Raw genomic sequence first — 18,690 nt, 5'->3', positions numbered from 1 at the left:
TCCAATATCCCTGGGTCCTCGCGCATCGCGACCTCAGGGTCGTAGTCAGCTCACCGTTTCAGCTTCACGCTGACCTCGTCCAAGTAATATCTGTGAGTGGGTCATCTCAGCAAGGAGGTTCTGACCCTTCTCAGCTCATCTCACTTGTGGCTTGTGTGAACAGCAACGGGGTTGTTAGCATTCGGTCATTCGACCTATCTGTTGGCCAGCACGGCTAGTCAGGACCGTGATGATAAGTTTAGCGAGGCTGGAGCCGTGATTGAGGTAACCAGGCCTGAGAACCGAGCCGATTGTGGAATGAAGCGAAGCAAAGTGATTGGCAGTGCGGAAATTGAATGAACCTGAAACTGGACGAGCGGAAAAAGGACCAAGCAGAAAATACGTAAACATGTGTAGAGAAGCTTGGGAGACCCTTAGGTACAGCCTACTGGTAGGGGAGCTTAAGCTGAGGGAGCTCGCCTACTAGCACGCCTACCTAACTACCTAGGTACTTGAAGCCTACGCAGCCTGGGCAGCCTAAAATTAGCACCACAGTGGCAACGCTTCATCAATCTTTTAATTGAATCTGATGCAGTAGCTGGGGAGGCAACCACCCAACTGGCCAACATGCTTACTATAGGTAGATATTCGTATGAGAGTGAAGAACTACTCTGCCTGGAGGTTTGCTTACAAGCAGCAACGATCTTAGAAGTGATGAATTTACCAGGCTTTGTGAGAGAGCCTGCCACTGGCTACCATGACAGACCGTGCCGTCGTGCTGGATACGGCGTGGAAATATTAAGATATCCTCCTCATGATGCCAGATGACCTACAGCCTATAATTAAGTCCTCCACAGGACTCCCCGAGCTTGTCATATTGGCCAGAGCTCTCAAGACATTATTGAGTCTGATTCCTTCGGCTCGATCAGGCATCCATGCGGTTGGGCCTCTGTCGAGTCGACGACCCTGGCTCGTACACGTTGACCTCACCCCGGATGGCGGTACTGCACTGGAAGAAGATGTCCTTGTCGGTGAAGATGATACAGCGCTTGGACAACAGCCGTTCTCGTACTGTGTTTCGTTCTGGACGGTAATGGCCCGAGCTGTAATATATTGTTATAGTCGTAAACATACACTTTCATCACCAAGGCTGACGAGGTGTATACAGGTACGTTACTAACTTCATGAGATGAACGAGAGGACAAGAAAAGGGTGTCAAAGCGGCATGTTGTTATTCACGGCGGAATGGCCATGGAGCCAATCGGATGCAAGTGGGCTGCGCCCAGCGGCTGTCTTGGCGCCAGACCCCCGCGATCGTCATTCGGTGCAGCACAGCGGCGTGTGCAGTCGAGAATTTTGGACAGTGAGCAGACAGAACACTAGAACACTCAACCCGCAAGCAGTTGGTCTACCATCACATCGACTCACCACTTGTCCTAATACATGGACAATGGGCGTCATTTCAGAGCCCGGTGCTCCAGAGACCTCAGAGTCCCGGCTGGCAGCCCTCAGGAGCAGTTCAACCAACACCCGCATCGAAGTGCTGCGGAAACTGCTCAATGAAATTCAAAGTACTGGTGCGGTAGCCCTTCCACAATGTTCGAGTTGCAGTCGAACTGACTGTTATGAAACAGCCGAAGAGCCCAGTTCAAATATACTGAGCTTGTTACCGGACCTCCTATCGACCTATCCAAGATATGCAGATAGAAAGTCTCGCCGTGCCGTGCAGTCATGCCTACGAGCATATGTCACGACGCCATCCGTCGCCGACACCGCCTACCCTGCCATCACGAAGTTCCTGTTCCACGAATCCCAGAAGGCTGTCATAGCATCTTCAAGCGCGTTTGTTCTGCTCGAATGGTCTTGTCTGCTTCAACAGGAGTGTCCGCGCAATGAAAAGTCGTTTGAGGCCTGTTTCGGGAAAATCTGTCTTGCCGCAGCCCGCTTCTTGGACAAATGCGAAGACACAAGTGTCCGAGGAGGCGTCCAGCATTCCGCATTGACAATAGCGCGGAGAGGGCTACGTGATGTCTTCAAGTCTTCCCAGTACGGAGCCAAGGCCTTGGAACTGGCGGTCCAGGAGGTTGCAACTTCTCCGGACGCAGATGCCCGGTGCGGACTATACCTGGGTGTCATCGCCGGGGTCAGCTCGCGCATACCAGAAAGAGAACAGCAGCTCCAGAATCTGTCCAAACAAGTCCTTGACTACTATGTCAAGTGCATTCTCTCCTCCAGAGCTCCGGTGCCTGTCCACGAGTCCATGGGCCTTCACGATTTCTTCTTGGACTTCGTAACTGTGGAGGATGTTGACAGAATATTGGTCCCTGCATTGGAGAAAGCCATCTTGCGTTCCCCTGAAGCCGTTCTGCAGGGCTCTATCGAGACACTAGCCGCCTGCTTGCCACAGAGCCTTGATATTTCCGAGCTCGTGCTCTCCAGGTTATTGAAGCCTCTTCTCTCGGCATTGAACTCCACCAACCCTACGATTCGTGATGGTGCAGGAAAGGCCTTGAAAGCTTTGGTGCAGAGACGGGGCGACCCTGTCAATATTCAGAAGATCTCAGGAGAGCTAGCTTCGGCCTTGAAGTCGTCCAAGACTGCAAGTTTCGAGATGCGCGGCATTCTCGCCGAGGTCATCCACGCCGTGCAACCAGAGCTCAAAACCTCGACAGTAGTGGCCCAGGGCATTCTGACTGCTGCAGCAAAAGAGGCAAACGAAGGGGCACTTCGAAAAGAGCTTGTGGCTATAGTCCCTCATTTACGGATCGTTGTTTCATCCTCGGCCATAGAGAAATCTCTCTCGGAGCCTCTGCTAAAAGGGTGCGCTGATAAGAGACCTGCTTTTCGCAAGGTCTGGGTTCTGTGTGTTGCCAATGTACTCAGAGATCTGCAACAAGTCCCACCTGAAGGACCTTCACGGGATTTTGTTCAGTCAGCCTTGAAGGTTCTGAAAGAGGTTTACGATGAAATCGCGGCCAATCCACTCCCAGCCGCTCAGAATGGCTACGTTGCAGCTGGGTACGGTCTTCCTGCGCTTCTTGACGCACCTATATTGAAGACCGATGGGTTGAAAAGCGATGTTTACGACTCTATCAGACAGCATGCCCTTGGAGTCAGCCCGAAGCTTTCCTTTTTGCTGAATCCAAAGGTCTACGTACGACTTTCCTCGGCGGAAGACAATCGGTGGGCGCTGTACGCGTTGACAACGTTGGCATCTGAGCTTGACAATGCCCCGAATGATGCAAAGACTGCATGGGCAAGGGCTATACTACACCTCCTACTGACCCCAGAGGTGGATTCCGCCGTCCGAAAGGAGACGGGCGCCTCTTTATCACGAGTGTATATGGAAAAGCCTGCATCTGTGGGGCAAAGCATAGTACTCGGCATCTGGGACGTGCTTCGATCCCGTGCACAACAATTGAGCGGTGTCCCTGGAAGCTCTGGTCCGTTGAGTGACAACCGATTGCTCCAGGCGGTCAAGTGCATATCCCCGGCCAAAGACAAATGGGGAGAAATCCAGATGGATGTGCCTGTTGATATTTTGGAAGATCAGTCCGTATCAACGCTCGTCCTCCTCCGACCGGAACTGATCATCAACTCGGATTGGATCGCTACTTGTCTCACAGTAGGGGTTGATCCTGGGAATCTAGGGAGAAGACGGCGCGAAGCTCTCTTTGACGAGATTCTATCGCATTTCGAATCCCAGAAATTGGCACCTCTCAATATTTTCGAGGTGGCTGCTTGTAATGCAGCGGCCACCCTCGCATTCGTGGCGCCAGATTCCTGCACACCCGCTCTGATTGACCAATTCCAAGCAGACCTTGATCCCTCACTGCTGGAGGGTCTAGGTCCCACGGAAGCGCTCATTGCTCGTGCTCCCGAAGGCACTGTGGTGGTTGATGTCCTAGGACAACAGACAAATGGCGTTCTCGAAAACAAAAATCAGAAGGACTATGATGTTCTTAAATGGGAAGAGGAAATGCGACAGCAACTGGCAAAGAAAAAGGGCGCTCCGCAAAAGAAGCTGACACCGGACCAGCAAGCGAAACTGGACGCGCAACTTGCACTTGAGACCGAGGTACGCAAACGTGTAAAGTCTGTTTCGGCAAAAGTGAGGAGAGGAGCGAAATTCATCGAAGGGCTCGCTCAGGGCCCCCCGACTGATGCCCGGCTCTGGATGTCCCCAGCTATCTCCGCAATGATACGTGTACTTCGAGGCGGAGCTGCGTTCATTGTCGACGATGAGATTGTCTCTGCATACCTCGCGTGTTCTGCTCAGGTGTCAGACCGCCTGGGGAACCTGCGGCTCTTCATCGGTGTGGCGACACTGAGGGCTTTGCCGAATGCAAACGTCCCAGAACATTTGACCGTGGAACCGCTGGCAGACCTGGGAACTAGAGTTCTTTACAGACTACGGTTCGCAGCAGAGCAGCGTCCATTTGACACAATCACCACTGCCTACGCTCTACCTTTGATCTTTTCAGTTCTGGAGGATGGAAAAATTGGCGATGTCAGTGGTGACGATGCTGATGCGCAAGTACTTCTCGCGCTGGAATTTCTTTCCTTCCAGATGGGATCAGGTGCCGATGAACATCTTCCAAGGGCAGACATCCTGCGCCACCTGATCGGGGCCATGCAGAAGTATACCCAGCACTATCGGATAATCAAAGATTGTTTGTTCGACTTCTGCAGATCCATATCCGAGAATATCACCCCCGAAGAGAGGGATATCATCCTGTCCGCCGTCACTGTCCCGGAAACTGCCGTCCGGTCTGCAGCTCTTCAAGCCATACATTCCGAGCTCGACCTGTCAGACATAGACTTTTCGGTACACCTTTGGATTGCTTGCCAAGATGAAGAAGATGAAAATGCAGAGACTGCATTGGCAATCTGGCAAGAACACGAGTTCACCGTAACCGAGGAGATGATCGACAGTATACCCCAGTTCCTGTTCTCACCGGCACGTTCGACTCGCACCGCTGCTTCGAAAGCACTTGCGCAAGCACTCCTCGAAATTCCTTCTAAGACAGACAGCATCTTGGGTTTGTTGGAAGAGTCGTATAAAACAGAAGCACAGCCACTGGTGCCGAAGCGCAACAAATTCGGAATCGTACAGAAGGGCGAGCTGGTGGATCAATGGGAGAGAAGGAGTGGGCTTGCTCTTGCCTTCAAAGAGATCTCGTCCGTCCTCAGTGCCGATGCGCTGGTCCCCTTCATGAACTTTATGATCTCCGAGGGGGCTTTTTCGGACCGCAATGCCACCGTGCGCGCAGAGATGGCCGCAGCTGGTATCGCCACAGTTGCTGGGCGTGGAAACGAGCGGTTGGAACCGCTCATGGAACTGTTTGAAAGAGTTCTACAAGGCCCTGACCAGGGGACGCAAGAAGGGGACTGGCTCAATGAGGCTGTAATTGTCCTCTATGGTTCCCTTGCCCGGCATCTTCCGGATGGGGACAAACGAACACAGAGTGTCATACAGAAGCTGCTCGACACACTCAGCACCCCTTCGGAGTCGGTTCAATATGCGGTGGCCAATTGTCTCCCTCCGTTGGTCCGATCACCCAGCATCGACGTTGGACCCTACTTGTCCTCGCTGCTTGACCAGCTGTTCAACTCCAAGAAATATGCCGCGCGTCGAGGCGCAGCTTACGGGCTGGCTGGCATCGTGAAGGGCAAAGGAGTGGCTGTCCTGAGGCAGCACCGGGTGATGTCCGCGTTGAGGAGCGCCACAGAGAACAAGAGAAGCCCTGAGCAGCGTCAAGGCGCCATGATGGCCTACGAACTGTTGTCGCTACTCCTCGGACGTACTTTCGAGCCGTACGTGACCGAGATTCTTCCACAGCTGCTGACCGGGTTTGGTGATCCAGTCGCCTCAGTTCGGGAAGCTTGTCTAGATACAGCTAAGACATGCTTCGGAAACCTGAGTTCCTTTGGCGTTCGTCAAGTCCTCCCTCAACTTCTGGAGGGGTTGAACGAGACACAATGGCGCAGCAAAAAGGGCGCGTGCGATCTTCTGGGTGCCATGGCCTACCTTGATCCTCAACAGCTAGCTACAAGCTTACCGGAAATCATCCCGCCACTCACATCCGTGCTCACTGACAGCCACAAAGAAGTACGGGCAGCTGCTAACAGCAGTTTGAAGAGGTTTGGTGAGGTGATCACCAATCCCGAGGTTAAGAGTCTCGTCGACATCTTGCTCAAGGCCCTGAGTGACCCTAGCAAGTACACGGAGGAAGCCTTGGATTGCCTGATCAAGGTCTCGTTCGTACATTACCTCGATGCGCCATCACTGGCACTGGTCGTAAGGATCTTGGAAAGAGGTTTGAATGACCGCTCGGCCACCAAGCGGAAAGCTGCGCAAATCATTGCCAGTCTGGCACATCTCACGGAGAAGCGTGACATTATCACTCATCTACCCATCCTGGTCTCTGGATTGCGTCTCGCCTCTGTCGATCCTGTACCAGCAACTCGAGCCACCGCCTCGAAAGCGTTGGGCAGCCTTGTCGAGAAGCTTGGTGAAGACGCCTTCCCTGACTTGATCCCAAGCTTGATGTCGTCGCTCCGTACCGACACAGGCGCAAGTGACCGCCTTGGTGCTGCCCAAGCCCTCAGCGAGGTGCTTGCCGGCCTTGGAACCGTCCGTCTTGAGGAGACTCTTCCAACAATTCTGCAGAATGTTGCCAGTCCAAGACCGACAGTCAGAGAAGGATTCATGACCTTGTTTATCTTCTTGCCGGCTTGCTTCGGCAACAGCTTTGCCAACTACCTTTCTCAGATCATCCCCGCTATTCTCAGCGGGCTGGCTGATGATGTGGAAATTATCCGGGAGACAGCCTTGAGAGCTGGCAGATTGCTCGTGAAGAATTTCGCAACCAAAGCGATCGACTTGCTCTTGCCGGAACTGCAACGTGGATTGGCTGATGATAGCTACCGTATCCGTCTCAGCTCTGTCGAGCTGATTGGTGATCTTCTCTTCAACCTGACTGGTATCAGTGCACAAACAGACGCCGAGGAAGAGGGTGAAACGGCTGCACAAGCTGGCCAGTCCTTACTAGAAGTGCTGGGCGAAGAACGGCGCAACAGAGTATTGTCATCTCTCTATATCTGTCGCTGCGACACTTCTGGCCAGGTCCGCGCGGCTGCCATCGCTGTCTGGAAGGCTCTCGTTGCCACCCCTAGGACTTTGCGTGAATTGGTACCGACTCTTTCACAAATGATCATTGCTCGCCTGGCCTCGTCCAACATGGAACACAAAGTCATTGCCGCAAACGCTCTTGGAGAGGTCATTCGCAAGGCCGGTGAAGGTGTCTTTGCGTCGTTACTGCCGTCACTAGAGGAAGGCCTTCAAACGTCGACGGATCCGGACAAGAGACAAGGTATTTGCATTGCTCTACGCGAGATCGTCAATGCTGCTTCTCCGGAATCACTCGAGGACCATGAGAAGAGTCTGATTGCCATTGTCCGACTGGCACTGACAGACTCCGATCCTGAGGTCAGAGAAGCTGCTGCCGAATCCTTCGATGCTCTTCAACAAACCTTCGGCAAACGAGCTGTGGATCAAGTCTTACCCCATCTGCTCAGTCTTTTGCGAAGCGAATCTGAAGCGGAACATGCTCTATCTGCTTTGCTTACCTTGCTCACCGAAGCTACCAGGGCCAATGTCATCCTTCCAAATCTGATACCAACGCTTCTGACAAACCCCATCACTGCTTTCAATGCCCGGGCCCTTGCATCGCTCGCCAGGGTCGGGGGCCCCAGCATGACTCGCAGGCTACCTGCGATCTTGAACAGCCTTGCGGACAATATCGTATCATGCAAGGATGAAGATTTACTGGAAGAGTTGAACGAAGCCTTTGACGCCGTCTTATCATCTGTGGATGAATATGACGGTCTCAATACGGCCATGAGCGTGATGCTCACGATGATCAAACACGATGATCATAAGCGACGAGCTGTCGCAGCGAAGCATCTGGGTAAATTCTTTGAAACGGCCGCTGTCGACTACTCGAGGTATAACCAAGACCTAATTCGAGTGCTTCTGATATCCTTCGGAGACCGAGATCCAGAAGTCGTCAAAGCAGCCTGGTCTGCACTGAGCCAGTTGCAATCACATCTTCGCAAGGAGGAGATGGAGTCGTTGGTACCCTCGACGAGACAAGTCTTGCAACAAGCCGGGTTTGCTGGCTCCGTGCTTCCTGGGTTTGCACTTCCGAAGGGCATTCTACCTGTTCTCCAAATCTTCCTGCAGGGCTTGATGAACGGAACAACTGAGCAGAGAGTCCAGGCTGCCATGGGTATCTCCGACATCATTGATCGTAGTGGACCAGATGCTTTGAAACCGTTCGTCACACAAATCACTGGTCCACTCATCCGTGTCGTCGGCGAGAGATCAATGGACGTCAAATGTGCGATCCTAGCCACCCTCAACCAACTGCTTGAGAAGATCCCAACCTTCCTGCGGCCCTTCCTGCCACAGTTGCAGAGGACCTTCACCAAATCTATTGCCGACCCCACGAGTGAACTACTCCGAATGCGGGCGACAAAGGCATTGAGCACCCTCATCACTTTGACTCCACGTGTAGATCCTCTCATCGCAGAGCTTGTCACGGGGGCGAAAACTCCAGATACTGGCGTCCGCAACGCTATGCTGAAAGCCTTACAGGAAGTGGTCAGCAAGGTTGGCTCAAATATGAGCGACGCTTCCAGGGAGTCAATTCTAGGGCTCATGGACAGTCAGCTCGACGGACAGGATGACAGCATGATGGTGACCAACGCGCGCCTTCTCGGCGCCATGACCAAGGTCCTGCCAGACGAGAAAGCGGCCTCGCTTATCAAAAGCCGGGTCCTGGTGCAGCCGTCGACGAACGCTTCCATCTTGGCACTGAACGCCGTTCTGCTTCAAAGCGCATCCACGTTGACCTCCGGTCACGCCGAGGAGACGAGGGCCGTGATAGCATCCGGATTGACTGGCAAGAACACCTTCGTGCAGCAGAATTCCGTACTGGCGCTTGGCAAGTATCTGCTGTCTGGCTCTACAGCCTCAGATGAAGAGGCCTGCCGACCACTCATTGAAGCCTTGACGTCGGTAATCGCTCCTGGTGGAGACATTGACTCTCGCCGTCTCGCACTCGTGGTCATACGCACTGTGGCTCGCCACCACAGCGATGATATGAGGAAGTTCCTCTCGATCCTTGTGCCCCCAGTGTTCTCCTCTGTGCGAGATCCTGTCATCCCAGTCAAGCTGGCCGCGGAAGCCGCATTTCTCGAACTTTTCAATGTTGTGGACGAGGAGAGCGCCGTCTTCGATCAATACATGGCCGGACCGGGCAAGGCTCTACCTATGGGTCAATCACGTCCGCTGAGCGATTACTTCAAGCGTGTAGCCTTGCGGTTGGGTGCACAGGCAAGGGAAAGGCGCGAGGCCGAAGGTGGAGCTGGTGGGTTGGGACTCAGTTCTGACGAGCAGGAGGACGAGCGTGAGGTTTGGAGCGTGGGAAGAGTAGATTTGGGAGAGAGCGGTGGTGACGAAGAGTGAGAAAAACAATCACCAGCAAAAGCAAATGACTAGCGATGGTGTTGAAGGAGCGGCAGGCTCACCATTTGCAGATAAATAAGATCCTTCAATTGACGGAGGACCACCTTAAGTACAAAAGAGTTCTTTGGTGCCAGTTCCACAATTTGTGTTGGATAGCATACTAGGACATGCAAAGAAAACAGTTCACGGACATCGTCCAGACTACTAGTTGCGACTAGAACAGACACGGGGCATTCTCATACTTTGGTCCCCTGTAATAGTATTACACCATTATGATATCCTCGCTGCCGGCTTCATCGTATGAATGTCCATCAGTAACACTATTGTACCACATATGAAGGCCACATAATACAAAGTACAACTCAGGTCAATCTTTCAGGGGTAGTGCAAGGCTGTAGCAGTCACGTGCCCCGGCGCTGGGCAAGGCTGGCTGCCCGGGGAACTTTACTCTTTACTCTGGTGCAACTTTTTGGGCGCAGTCAAAACATCATCCTCCCACGCCGACACTCTCCGCATTCACACTTTCGGTGTCCCAGAAAGAGTGCGTGGTTATCTGGCCAACCTCCACCATGGAGATCCATTCAGTGCTGCCTGAAGAACGGGCGAGAGACCAAAAAGGCGAGCCTCTCCCATGGGGCTACCGCTATGCCGAGTAAGTCTCGGGCTTTCCTGCAGAACCAATACTCTGTTACACGTCTGTGTGTCCCTCGGATTCTAACCGTACACGCAGCTCCGCCAGGAATGCCCGTCAACCTGAAGAGAGCGGCCCATTCGGCCGCAACCGCAGTCTAAAAGTCACTGGATCACGAACCCCACGGTCAAGGACGGGCACGACGCCAGTGCGACAGAAGGAGAATTCTGCGGTGGCTGATTTCGGCCGGTTATTCGCCAAAGAGCAGGCCAAAGAGGAGGAGAGGACCAAGAGCACGCTGACCACCCCTGCTGGTACCACGGCCTCAGGCGAAGCAGCCCGACCGACCCTCGAGCCCGAAGCCGTGCCAACGGAATGTCTGCTCTACGGCTACGCGTCCAAGGCGTCCGAATGGAAAGTCCTGTCCAAGTTCGAACAGATTGTCACGCCGGGGTTCATCTGCGAAGACTATCCGCGCGAAAACCCAACCTTGTTCCTTTCGTCAAGTTCGCCCGTCAGCCTGGCCAGATCGTCGGCGGCGAGGCGCGAAAACCTGAGTCGCGAAGCAATCAGGAAGAGCAGGATATACAACGGCGGCCAGCACTGGATCAAAGTCACCTTCGACTCATACCAGGCGGCGGAAAAGGCGTGTTTCTTCAGTCCAATCGAGATTGACGGCTACGAGGTCCATTGCGAGATGTGGCACGGTAAAGGGCCTGGTGCGGACGTGGCCATCCCGAAAGGACCTCTGGGAACAACGGAGCAGTCGAATCTTCTTCTTCCTCCGCAGCAAGCGGATTCCAGTCGCAAGTCTAGGACACTGAGCGCCTCTCCGTCAACCAGGTTGACCGGGAAAGATTCGGCTATTGCAGGCTTTGAGCGAGTCCTGCAGACCCTGCCTCGCTCGCACACCATGCCTGACGTACAATACGGGCAGCTTGCGAACGTGTTCGATGACGAGCTGTCCTTTACATCTACGACTGCATCGTCAGCAACGGCCGCAGAGCTGGCTCCTCCCCCGGCGCCGTCTTCTTCTGGTCTACGATCCCGGTCTGCCCCTCAACTGCCATTGACCGCCTCCAACGGCTCCTCCTCTAACCAGCGAGGATTCCAACAAGCGACCACCACCGACTCGGAATACATGACACACATCAAAGTCAAGAAAGCGGTGCTGCGCCCCATCTCCGAAGCTCTGCCTCCTCAGCCGACGTTGGCCGAACGGGTTCTTAGAAGCATCCCCGTTGTGACGTGGTTCGTGGGCAGCAAACAAGGTGCTCCGGGCGACATTATCGGCGAGGGCCCGTTGCTGAGGGAGGATGGCTCCTGGGACCCAGCTAATGGCTGGTACTGGACCTTCTGGCATTCGGTGGACGGCTGGCTCGGCACGGACTTTTGTGGTCTCAAGGACGATTGATCGAATCGGACATCTCGTTGGCTCGTCGTGGCTTCTGGTTTTTGGTTGTTATTCCTCGCGTGTCTCACTACAGTGCGCACAGGCAAGAGGTTCACTGAGCCGATTTGGCGCCGCAATTAGTTTTGTACGCATATTGGAGACCGGGTTCGTCTGTTCATAAGCATTGGCGTTATGGAAACGATGCAAAAAGCGCTCTGGAAAGTGCAGAGCGGGAAGCCCCTGGTATAGCGAGACGGAAAGGGCGAGTCACAGTCAAGAAATCATAACTTGTTGGCTCAATGTGTTTGACAGCTTAGCTTTTCATTGCTTTTCAGCTCCTATGCCGCGACCCATGAATAGGCGCTGGTGCTTCCCATTTTTTGCATGACACAAGTTTCGGCGATGGCCAGAAGATTTGTCCACGCAAACTGCAATCAAGAGGGATCTGCGTGCCATCACTCCAGCCTCTGACGAACTCTCTTGCACGAACGCGACACCATGTGATGTGCCGTTCCATGCTCCGCAGCGTCACGGTATCAAGTCAAGTCCTTTATTCGACCTTGCCCTCGAAGTTCTCGCCTTCAACCAGATCCGGGATCTCGTCATCGTCATCCTCGCCCTCCTTCTTCTCACCTCCTTCCTTCTTCTGCAGGCTCTGGTACGACTCGGCAAGTCGGCGCAACGAGGCGAGCGAGTCTGGGCCAAGTTGGTTCAGGATGCCGGGGACAAGTTCCGTCAATTCCTTATCCTCGCCGTTGCCGTAGATAGCGAAAGTGTTGGAGGGGACGGAGGCGTGCACTGGGAGATCTCCGTCAATACAAAGCCAACTGGATGCTCCCGTATTTTCTTTTTTGCTTGGGGAATTGCAGGAGAGAATTGGGGGCCATTACGTACCCTTTGGTGCTGCGAAATGTATCACGTTTCCATCCTCCTTGAACATGTTCACCTCCTCGATCGCCTGGATCGGTTGCACGTTCAGCTTCTTCAGCGACGTCTGCAGCTTCTTGTCGTCGGTTCCGGAGCTCTTGTGGACCTTCTTCGTCTTTCTTCTCGGTGTGCCTTTGCCTCTGTAAATCGGTCGTTAAAGTCCGCTCACTAAACCCAATGCTCGGCGTCCGAAACGTGGAATAGACTGGTGAGCTGGGAGAATAATGATAACACATACCCTGTTCTCACTGTTAGTTTCTACGGCTTGCGCACAAATCGTCATTGGATTGTTGCAGGGGGCTGAGACATACCAATTCGCACCTGCGCCTGCATGCGCTTAAGCTTCTCCTGATCCATCTTCGCGAGAAATTTGGTTGTTGAGGGCCGTCACCGGGAATACAAGGCCGAAAGTGCGTCAAGACAAAGTCGTTGACTAGCTTGCTTCTTTTTTGTCGTTTGATGGCGCGGCACGGTCACCAGCAAACAGAAACGGGAATGAAAATTGCTCGGGAGTCGGTAAGCTAGTCTCGGGGTTCCGTCCTAACTCTGTAGGATAGATTGAGAGGTGATAGGGTGGTGGAAAGCTGGAATTGGCGACCAGAGACAATGAAGTCGTCTCGTGCAACACTGCAGTAGCGGGCAGTGTGAATATAGGTCTTGGCGGCAATGGCCCTAAAGAAGTTCGGGTTCCAAGCCACTGCCACTGTGGCTGTGGCCGGGGACAGCATTGAGTGACGCCGTCAGACCGAACCTCTGCAGGGCATTTATTGCCAGTGTATTATCTAATCCAGTTCTCCAATACCGTGACTGGCCTTACCAACTTGAAGCGGAAGTTCACCGCAGCAGGTGTGATAGAAGTATTGACGGGTGTTGCCCATATTCGGGTCTTACTAATTACATAGTACAAAACACTCCGCGTCCTCTCCGATTTTATTCTGTGTCTTCTGCGAGAACACAACTTGCGACCATCACTTTCGGACTCTCTCTTCCTCTCTTCTGGTGACCGGAACGGCGGAGATGGCGGGACGACAAGCACTGGTGGTGCCTGCGCTCAAGAAGCAGACGGCAACCATCATCATGGCCCATGGATTGGGTGACAGGTCGGCATAGATCCCAACCCCTACAGTTGATGGTGCATCGGACTGACTTGGATGTATGCAGCGGCGCAGGATGGTGAGTTGGCCAACGGGGCCGCCATCGCAATGCATCGGTGTCTCACACGACATAGGATTTTCCTGGCTGAGAACTGGCGACGTCGCGGCAAGTTCGAGGACGTCAAGTTCGTCTTCCCCAATGCGCCGAGCATTCCGATCACCGTGGTGTGTACTACCAGAAGATGGGATTTCCAAACGATCCTGATACTGACCGGGCAATAGAACTCTGGAATGTCGATGCCGGGTTGGTACGATATCGTAAGACGCCGGGACGATGTTCGCAACCTCTACACGCACACACACCCCTCTCCTTCCCACTTGCTGTGCAGGCCGCAGACTGACTAGAAACCGTGCCCGAGCAGGTCGATTTCAACGAGTCTATGCATGACGAACCGGGTATCCTCCGCAGCCGGACGACCTTGACGAAACTGATCACGGACGAAATCGCGGCCGGCATCCCTTCGGACCGTATCGTTCTCGGTGGCTTCTCGCAAGGCGGCGCAATGTCCATATTCACGGGTGCCACGACGCCACATAAACTGGCCGGCGTGTTTGGATTGAGTTGTTACCTGTTGCTGGGGGATAAAATCAAAGACTACGCCAAAGAAGCCAACGGGGCCAACAAGGATACGCCATTCTTCATGGGCCATGGTGACGCGGATCAGGTGGTCAGTTATAAATGGGGCGTGCAGACGGCCGAGTTCTTGAAGAACGAGCTGGGCCACAAGGTGGAGTTCAAGACATACAAGTAAGTCTCAAGTAGTTGGATCTAGATTTCCTGAAAATCGTGGCTAATGGCGCATAGGGGTCTGCCGCATTCTGCGGACATGCAGGAAATCGACGACCTGGAGGTGTTCATCAAGGACTGTTTAAAGCCCACGGAGTCTCTGTGACTACATGGCGGGGAGGAAATTGCTGTTGCAAAGAGGGTCAGCACTACTTCCATCCTTCTTGGTGTCTTGCTGGCGTCGTTGGCTTTCTTCCTGTTCATACGATCATGGCGTCGGAGAGCAAGAGCTGAAACAGTGAAAAGAACATAGATGGACGTTGGTATGCTTGAAGTGTGGAAGGTATTCAAAGACTATTTTCGATACCCAAAGTTCATGATTTCCATCGGCCCATCGCTTAAGCTTTATCGTTTACACGTTGACCAGTGTAGAAGGCCAGGCCGTAGGAGTTGGTCGTGAAGGTGATGACACTGCCCTTGGGGAAATAGAAGACATCGCCGGGAACACCCTGTCGAAAGGAACCCGATTAGAAAAGATTTCCTCACCGCGCGGGTCTGGACGGCGACTTACGTGTACAGATTGACCAGTCTCGTCACTGATGTCAAACTCGCCCTCCAGAATGATCTTCATTTCATGGTAGGTGTAGGGGTAGACGAGGGGAGTGCCCTTCTCGAGTCGGTAGATGCCACAGCTGATGGGCTTCTCGGGGTCAATCTTATCGCTGCTCACGACATCGCCGAGGAAGGCGTTCTCGTTGGCGATCAAAGGAGGCTTGAATTCCTTTTGCACCCTGGGGAAGTATTCCAACGCCGGTTTTGAGGCCATCTTTTCGAGTGTTGCTGTTGAGGATTGAGGATTGAGATGTGTGATTGTCGGTGAGTACACTGAAAGCAGAGAGCCCATGTTAGTCGAAGAAGTCTTTTTTCAAGGCTTTTAAACCTGACGATGTTGTCGAGGTTCGGAAAGATTGCGAGCGTATCCCCACAATGGATTTCGCTTTGCGACCGAGATCTGGCTCACCTTTTGGTAGGTCTGGAAACGACACTGTATGGGTTTCCGACTTGTGCTGCTCAAGAGAAAATTAAAGCTGAGTAGGAGAGGAATGCAGAAACAAGAGAAGGGCTCAAGTCGCAAAGATATAGTCTGCCCGCCTCTTACCATCTGGACCTACACTAGTCATGCTGACGATTGCCCGGTGTTCCGTCGGCTGTTCAGCTTGTGCTTGTCGCCAACGACGCGTTCAACAGAATGCATCTGGGAGGACCCGCGTCAGCGTGTACATAGCAACCCAGACAGGTCCCGCATCGGAAACCCTGAAAGGGCGTTCTGCCACCATGGTGATCCATCCAGGGCATGATCCTATGGAGACCTTGCGGACAGGAAGCCCTCGCAGGAGAATAGGTCGAGGGACAAATATGCCCGAGACGGCTTAGGGGCTGGAGAAGAGGAATGAGGAAATGCACCGCGAGCTCAGTTCGACGCAGCTGCGGGTTGGCATCTCCGCCGATAAGAGATAAGAGCTGCGGTACTAGTACTGGGCATGTTTGCTGCGTTTGTGCTGTGAATTGCGAGATTGACAGACCTCGACCATTGTATTATGCGAACAGAGACATGCAGATCCGGTTCTGGCAATATATATGACACCGAAATATGACATGCGTATAATTGATTCATGATGATCATAATCTCATCTTGGCCACTGTGTGAGTTGCCCTCCCAGTACTGCATAATACTGGCAGTGGCACGAGGTAGAGAGGTTCATGAGTCATTCATAGAGCGAACGAGGGGCAGCTTGCGCACAGCCACGAGTCATGCGGAAGGCGCAGACGCAGGCACAGCGCAGGAAACTACGTACTGTGTACCTGTAGGTACCTACTACCTACTACCTTCTACCTTCTATCAACCGCAGGACTATCGTGTCCATTTCTACTCTGTCCGGCTACACTGTTCTAAGTACTTTATACATGTCAACTGTTTGCTCCTTGCTTCAATCCATCTTACTGCTTACTACTAGTATCTATTATCTTCAGCTCTATCTGTGACACCTTTTGAACGGCCTCTGGCTTGATCCACCTCTCTCACCCTCCGCTCCTCTCTTATTCGTCTGTCCTCGTATCTTTCCGATCGGCAACCAGGCCTGGTCAACTCTCCAGACCGCGCGAAGCTCAATCGAGAAATCATTTCCCTTCCGGCGACTGCGGCATCTCTTTCGTTGTCGACTGCTCGATACGTCTTCCCCCATCTCCACGCACATGTCGACCTACGTCCAAACCCCTCCAACTGTCGTCGTCCTCTTCTTAGGCACGGGCTTTTCTGATAATTTCCAAAATGCACATCTCTGCCCATAGAGAAACCAGACCGATGGCACCATCTGTTACAATGCATTATCGGACAAATATTTAAGCATAAAGATCTATGGAACAGATGTCCTAATGAACAATGTGAACCACTCCTGTCGATGCCATGCGTCAAACTCCACCGAGATCGAAGGTCCTGCTGACCCAGCTTTGACTTTATCTGCTGTGTCTGGAGTTCCTAATATGATGATGAAGAACACATCCAGGGACAAAGCTGCACTTAAGTGCAAACGAATCCCTTTGCGCCCGCACCTCTGTTCTCCACAGTTGCTCTTTGCGTCTCGTCCTGCTGGATTCGAATAATGCTGCATTTGCAAAGATATCCATATCACAGCTTCCACTAGTCTCCACCCAGGATTCGACGGCAGTGGAAGCGCTCGTGGAAGTTTCATTCCTGCTCTGTCAAGGCTATCCCAGTCCTCGCTCTCAGCTACTGCATCTGTCTGCACACGAAGTCGTATTGAACAGATCTCAAGCACGCAATTCCGCTTGCTGGAGCCGCTCGCAGATGGCTGATCATGGAGCAAAAAGGACCCCGACAATGGCATCCTGCTATCAGCCTGTACATCCCATTCAACACACGTCGTCTGACATGATTATATCGGACCACGCCGTCAGTCCGGTCACCTTCGTCTCGACAAAGTCCATAGGCGACGGACGAAACCCTGTGGCATGACAGATATGCCCTTCGCCATCCCAAACAAGAATGCGTCGAGCTGCCTTTCTGGCTAGAATAAGCTAGGATACCAGATGAGGTTAGGCCGGAGGTGTCTTTTGCCCTGCCGTGGATGAAAATCCGTTCCACTTCTTGCCTCGAGCTGCCATTCCTTTTACCTCTTTCATACTACTCCACGCTCTACGTGACATAGTAACATACTTTTTCGCTACACGAGAGCACAACAAGAAGGTCACAAGAAGCCTCTCTGCCATGCTTCTCCCGAGCGGATCTTTCTTGGGATCGGTTGTGTGATCTCGCATCACCAGGATCTGCGAATGACATGACACATTCTTGGAGATTGAATGTTCTCTTCTTCGTTTTATCACTCTCGTCCTCCACGTCCTGTCTTCTCTTCTCGTGAACCTTCATATTCCCCCAACGCAGCAAACCGACTTTGCAACCATATCTGAAGCCAGCAACCATTCTTCGCCATAAGCCCCAGCAGCCACTGAAGCCAGCACGACAATATAACCCAGAGCGTCACGATCGGAGTTCCATCGACATCTCTACCGAGGCATCTCCTGTACGGGTTCTTTCCTGTCTTTCTGTTGACGTCGTCTCTACATATCATACTATCTCCTTGTCAGGATCAGTGTCAGTGTTCATTATTGTCATTGGCGTCGACTTCCATGACGCATGTGCCTGCATCCTGGTGTTCGTCGGCGCGAACGATACATCAGTGCACCTCGAACCCGCGCACACTGAGACTCGGTTTCGATCTCATCTGACCTGCCCTCGACAAGAGCCAGTCGCGACAATCCGGGGCCACATGGATCCAAAGGCCTAAGCAACACACAAAGCAACCCAGCGCTTAAGTTCATTCTATATCATCACGCCGCATCGCATCGGTATACTCTTGCACCGTTCGCCACCACGTTGCAGCGGGCGCCTGCAACCAGCCGAGCCTCTCTCTGTCTCTCTCTTCAAGCCCCTCTACTTCTCTCTTCCTTTGTCCTTCTGTGCTACGCATAGGTTTGGAGAATCCCGGGCACCGACTATCTTACGCAGATCATTCCCATACGCACATTCCCATCGATAGCGCCTGAAGTCAGCCAAACCCACAGCGAACGCAGTCCCGAATCCAAAACGCCTCGCTTTGTATCTTTGAGCTTGCCATCCAAAACCCAAAGTCGAACATCCAAAAGCAACCCAGCAACTTGGTGCGTCCAAGAAATAATCGACTCCAATTGCATCCGTGGCGCATTCACCACATTCCTGCGCACATCGTCATCAAGCATCTATATCTATAATTTCAGAAGGAAAAGCTT

The 18,690-nt window shown here is 53.0% G+C and overlaps 5 protein-coding genes across 5 annotated transcripts; 3 read left to right on the top strand and 2 right to left on the bottom strand.

Annotated features, from left to right (window-relative positions):
- Nucleotides 1-1,429: 1,429 nt before the first annotated feature.
- A1O1_08363 (uncharacterized protein) lies at nucleotides 1,430-9,514 on the top strand (the record flags this gene model as incomplete). Its single annotated transcript, XM_007729225.1, has 2 exons — nucleotides 1,430-1,556; nucleotides 1,614-9,514. The coding sequence occupies 2 exons, from the start codon at nucleotides 1,430-1,432 to the stop codon at nucleotides 9,512-9,514; spliced, it is 8,028 nt and encodes a 2,675-aa protein (XP_007727415.1).
- A 569-nt stretch (nucleotides 9,515-10,083) lies between these two features.
- Nucleotides 10,084-11,559, top strand: A1O1_08362 (uncharacterized protein; the record flags this gene model as incomplete). The annotated part of the gene is made up of 2 exons (XM_007729224.1): nucleotides 10,084-10,166; nucleotides 10,245-11,559. The coding sequence occupies 2 exons, from the start codon at nucleotides 10,084-10,086 to the stop codon at nucleotides 11,557-11,559; spliced, it is 1,398 nt and encodes a 465-aa protein (XP_007727414.1).
- Nucleotides 11,560-12,088: 529 nt separating this feature from the next.
- On the bottom strand, nucleotides 12,089-12,822 carry A1O1_08361 (nascent polypeptide-associated complex subunit beta; the record flags this gene model as incomplete). The annotated part of the gene is made up of 3 exons (XM_007729223.1): nucleotides 12,089-12,336; nucleotides 12,433-12,597; nucleotides 12,777-12,822. 3 exons carry the CDS (start codon nucleotides 12,820-12,822, stop codon nucleotides 12,089-12,091), a joined length of 459 nt encoding a protein of 152 aa, XP_007727413.1.
- Nucleotides 12,823-13,482: 660 nt separating this feature from the next.
- Nucleotides 13,483-14,512, top strand: A1O1_08360 (uncharacterized protein; the record flags this gene model as incomplete). Its single annotated transcript, XM_007729222.1, has 6 exons — nucleotides 13,483-13,565; nucleotides 13,627-13,638; nucleotides 13,694-13,784; nucleotides 13,842-13,895; nucleotides 13,982-14,367; nucleotides 14,425-14,512. 6 exons carry the CDS (start codon nucleotides 13,483-13,485, stop codon nucleotides 14,510-14,512), a joined length of 714 nt encoding a protein of 237 aa, XP_007727412.1.
- A 232-nt stretch (nucleotides 14,513-14,744) lies between these two features.
- Nucleotides 14,745-15,172, bottom strand: A1O1_08359 (uncharacterized protein; the record flags this gene model as incomplete). Its single annotated transcript, XM_007729221.1, has 2 exons — nucleotides 14,745-14,855; nucleotides 14,918-15,172. The coding sequence occupies 2 exons, from the start codon at nucleotides 15,170-15,172 to the stop codon at nucleotides 14,745-14,747; spliced, it is 366 nt and encodes a 121-aa protein (XP_007727411.1).
- Nucleotides 15,173-18,690: the final 3,518 nt, after the last annotated feature.

The sequence above is a fragment of the Capronia coronata genome (genome assembly GCF_000585585.1).
Source record: "Capronia coronata CBS 617.96 chromosome Unknown acBCG-supercont1.8, whole genome shotgun sequence".
In the NCBI taxonomy this organism is placed as follows: domain Eukaryota; kingdom Fungi; phylum Ascomycota; class Eurotiomycetes; order Chaetothyriales; family Herpotrichiellaceae; genus Capronia; species Capronia coronata.
The sequence above is the reverse complement of the archived record's forward strand: the minus strand, read 5'-3'. Positions and strand labels throughout refer to the sequence as shown.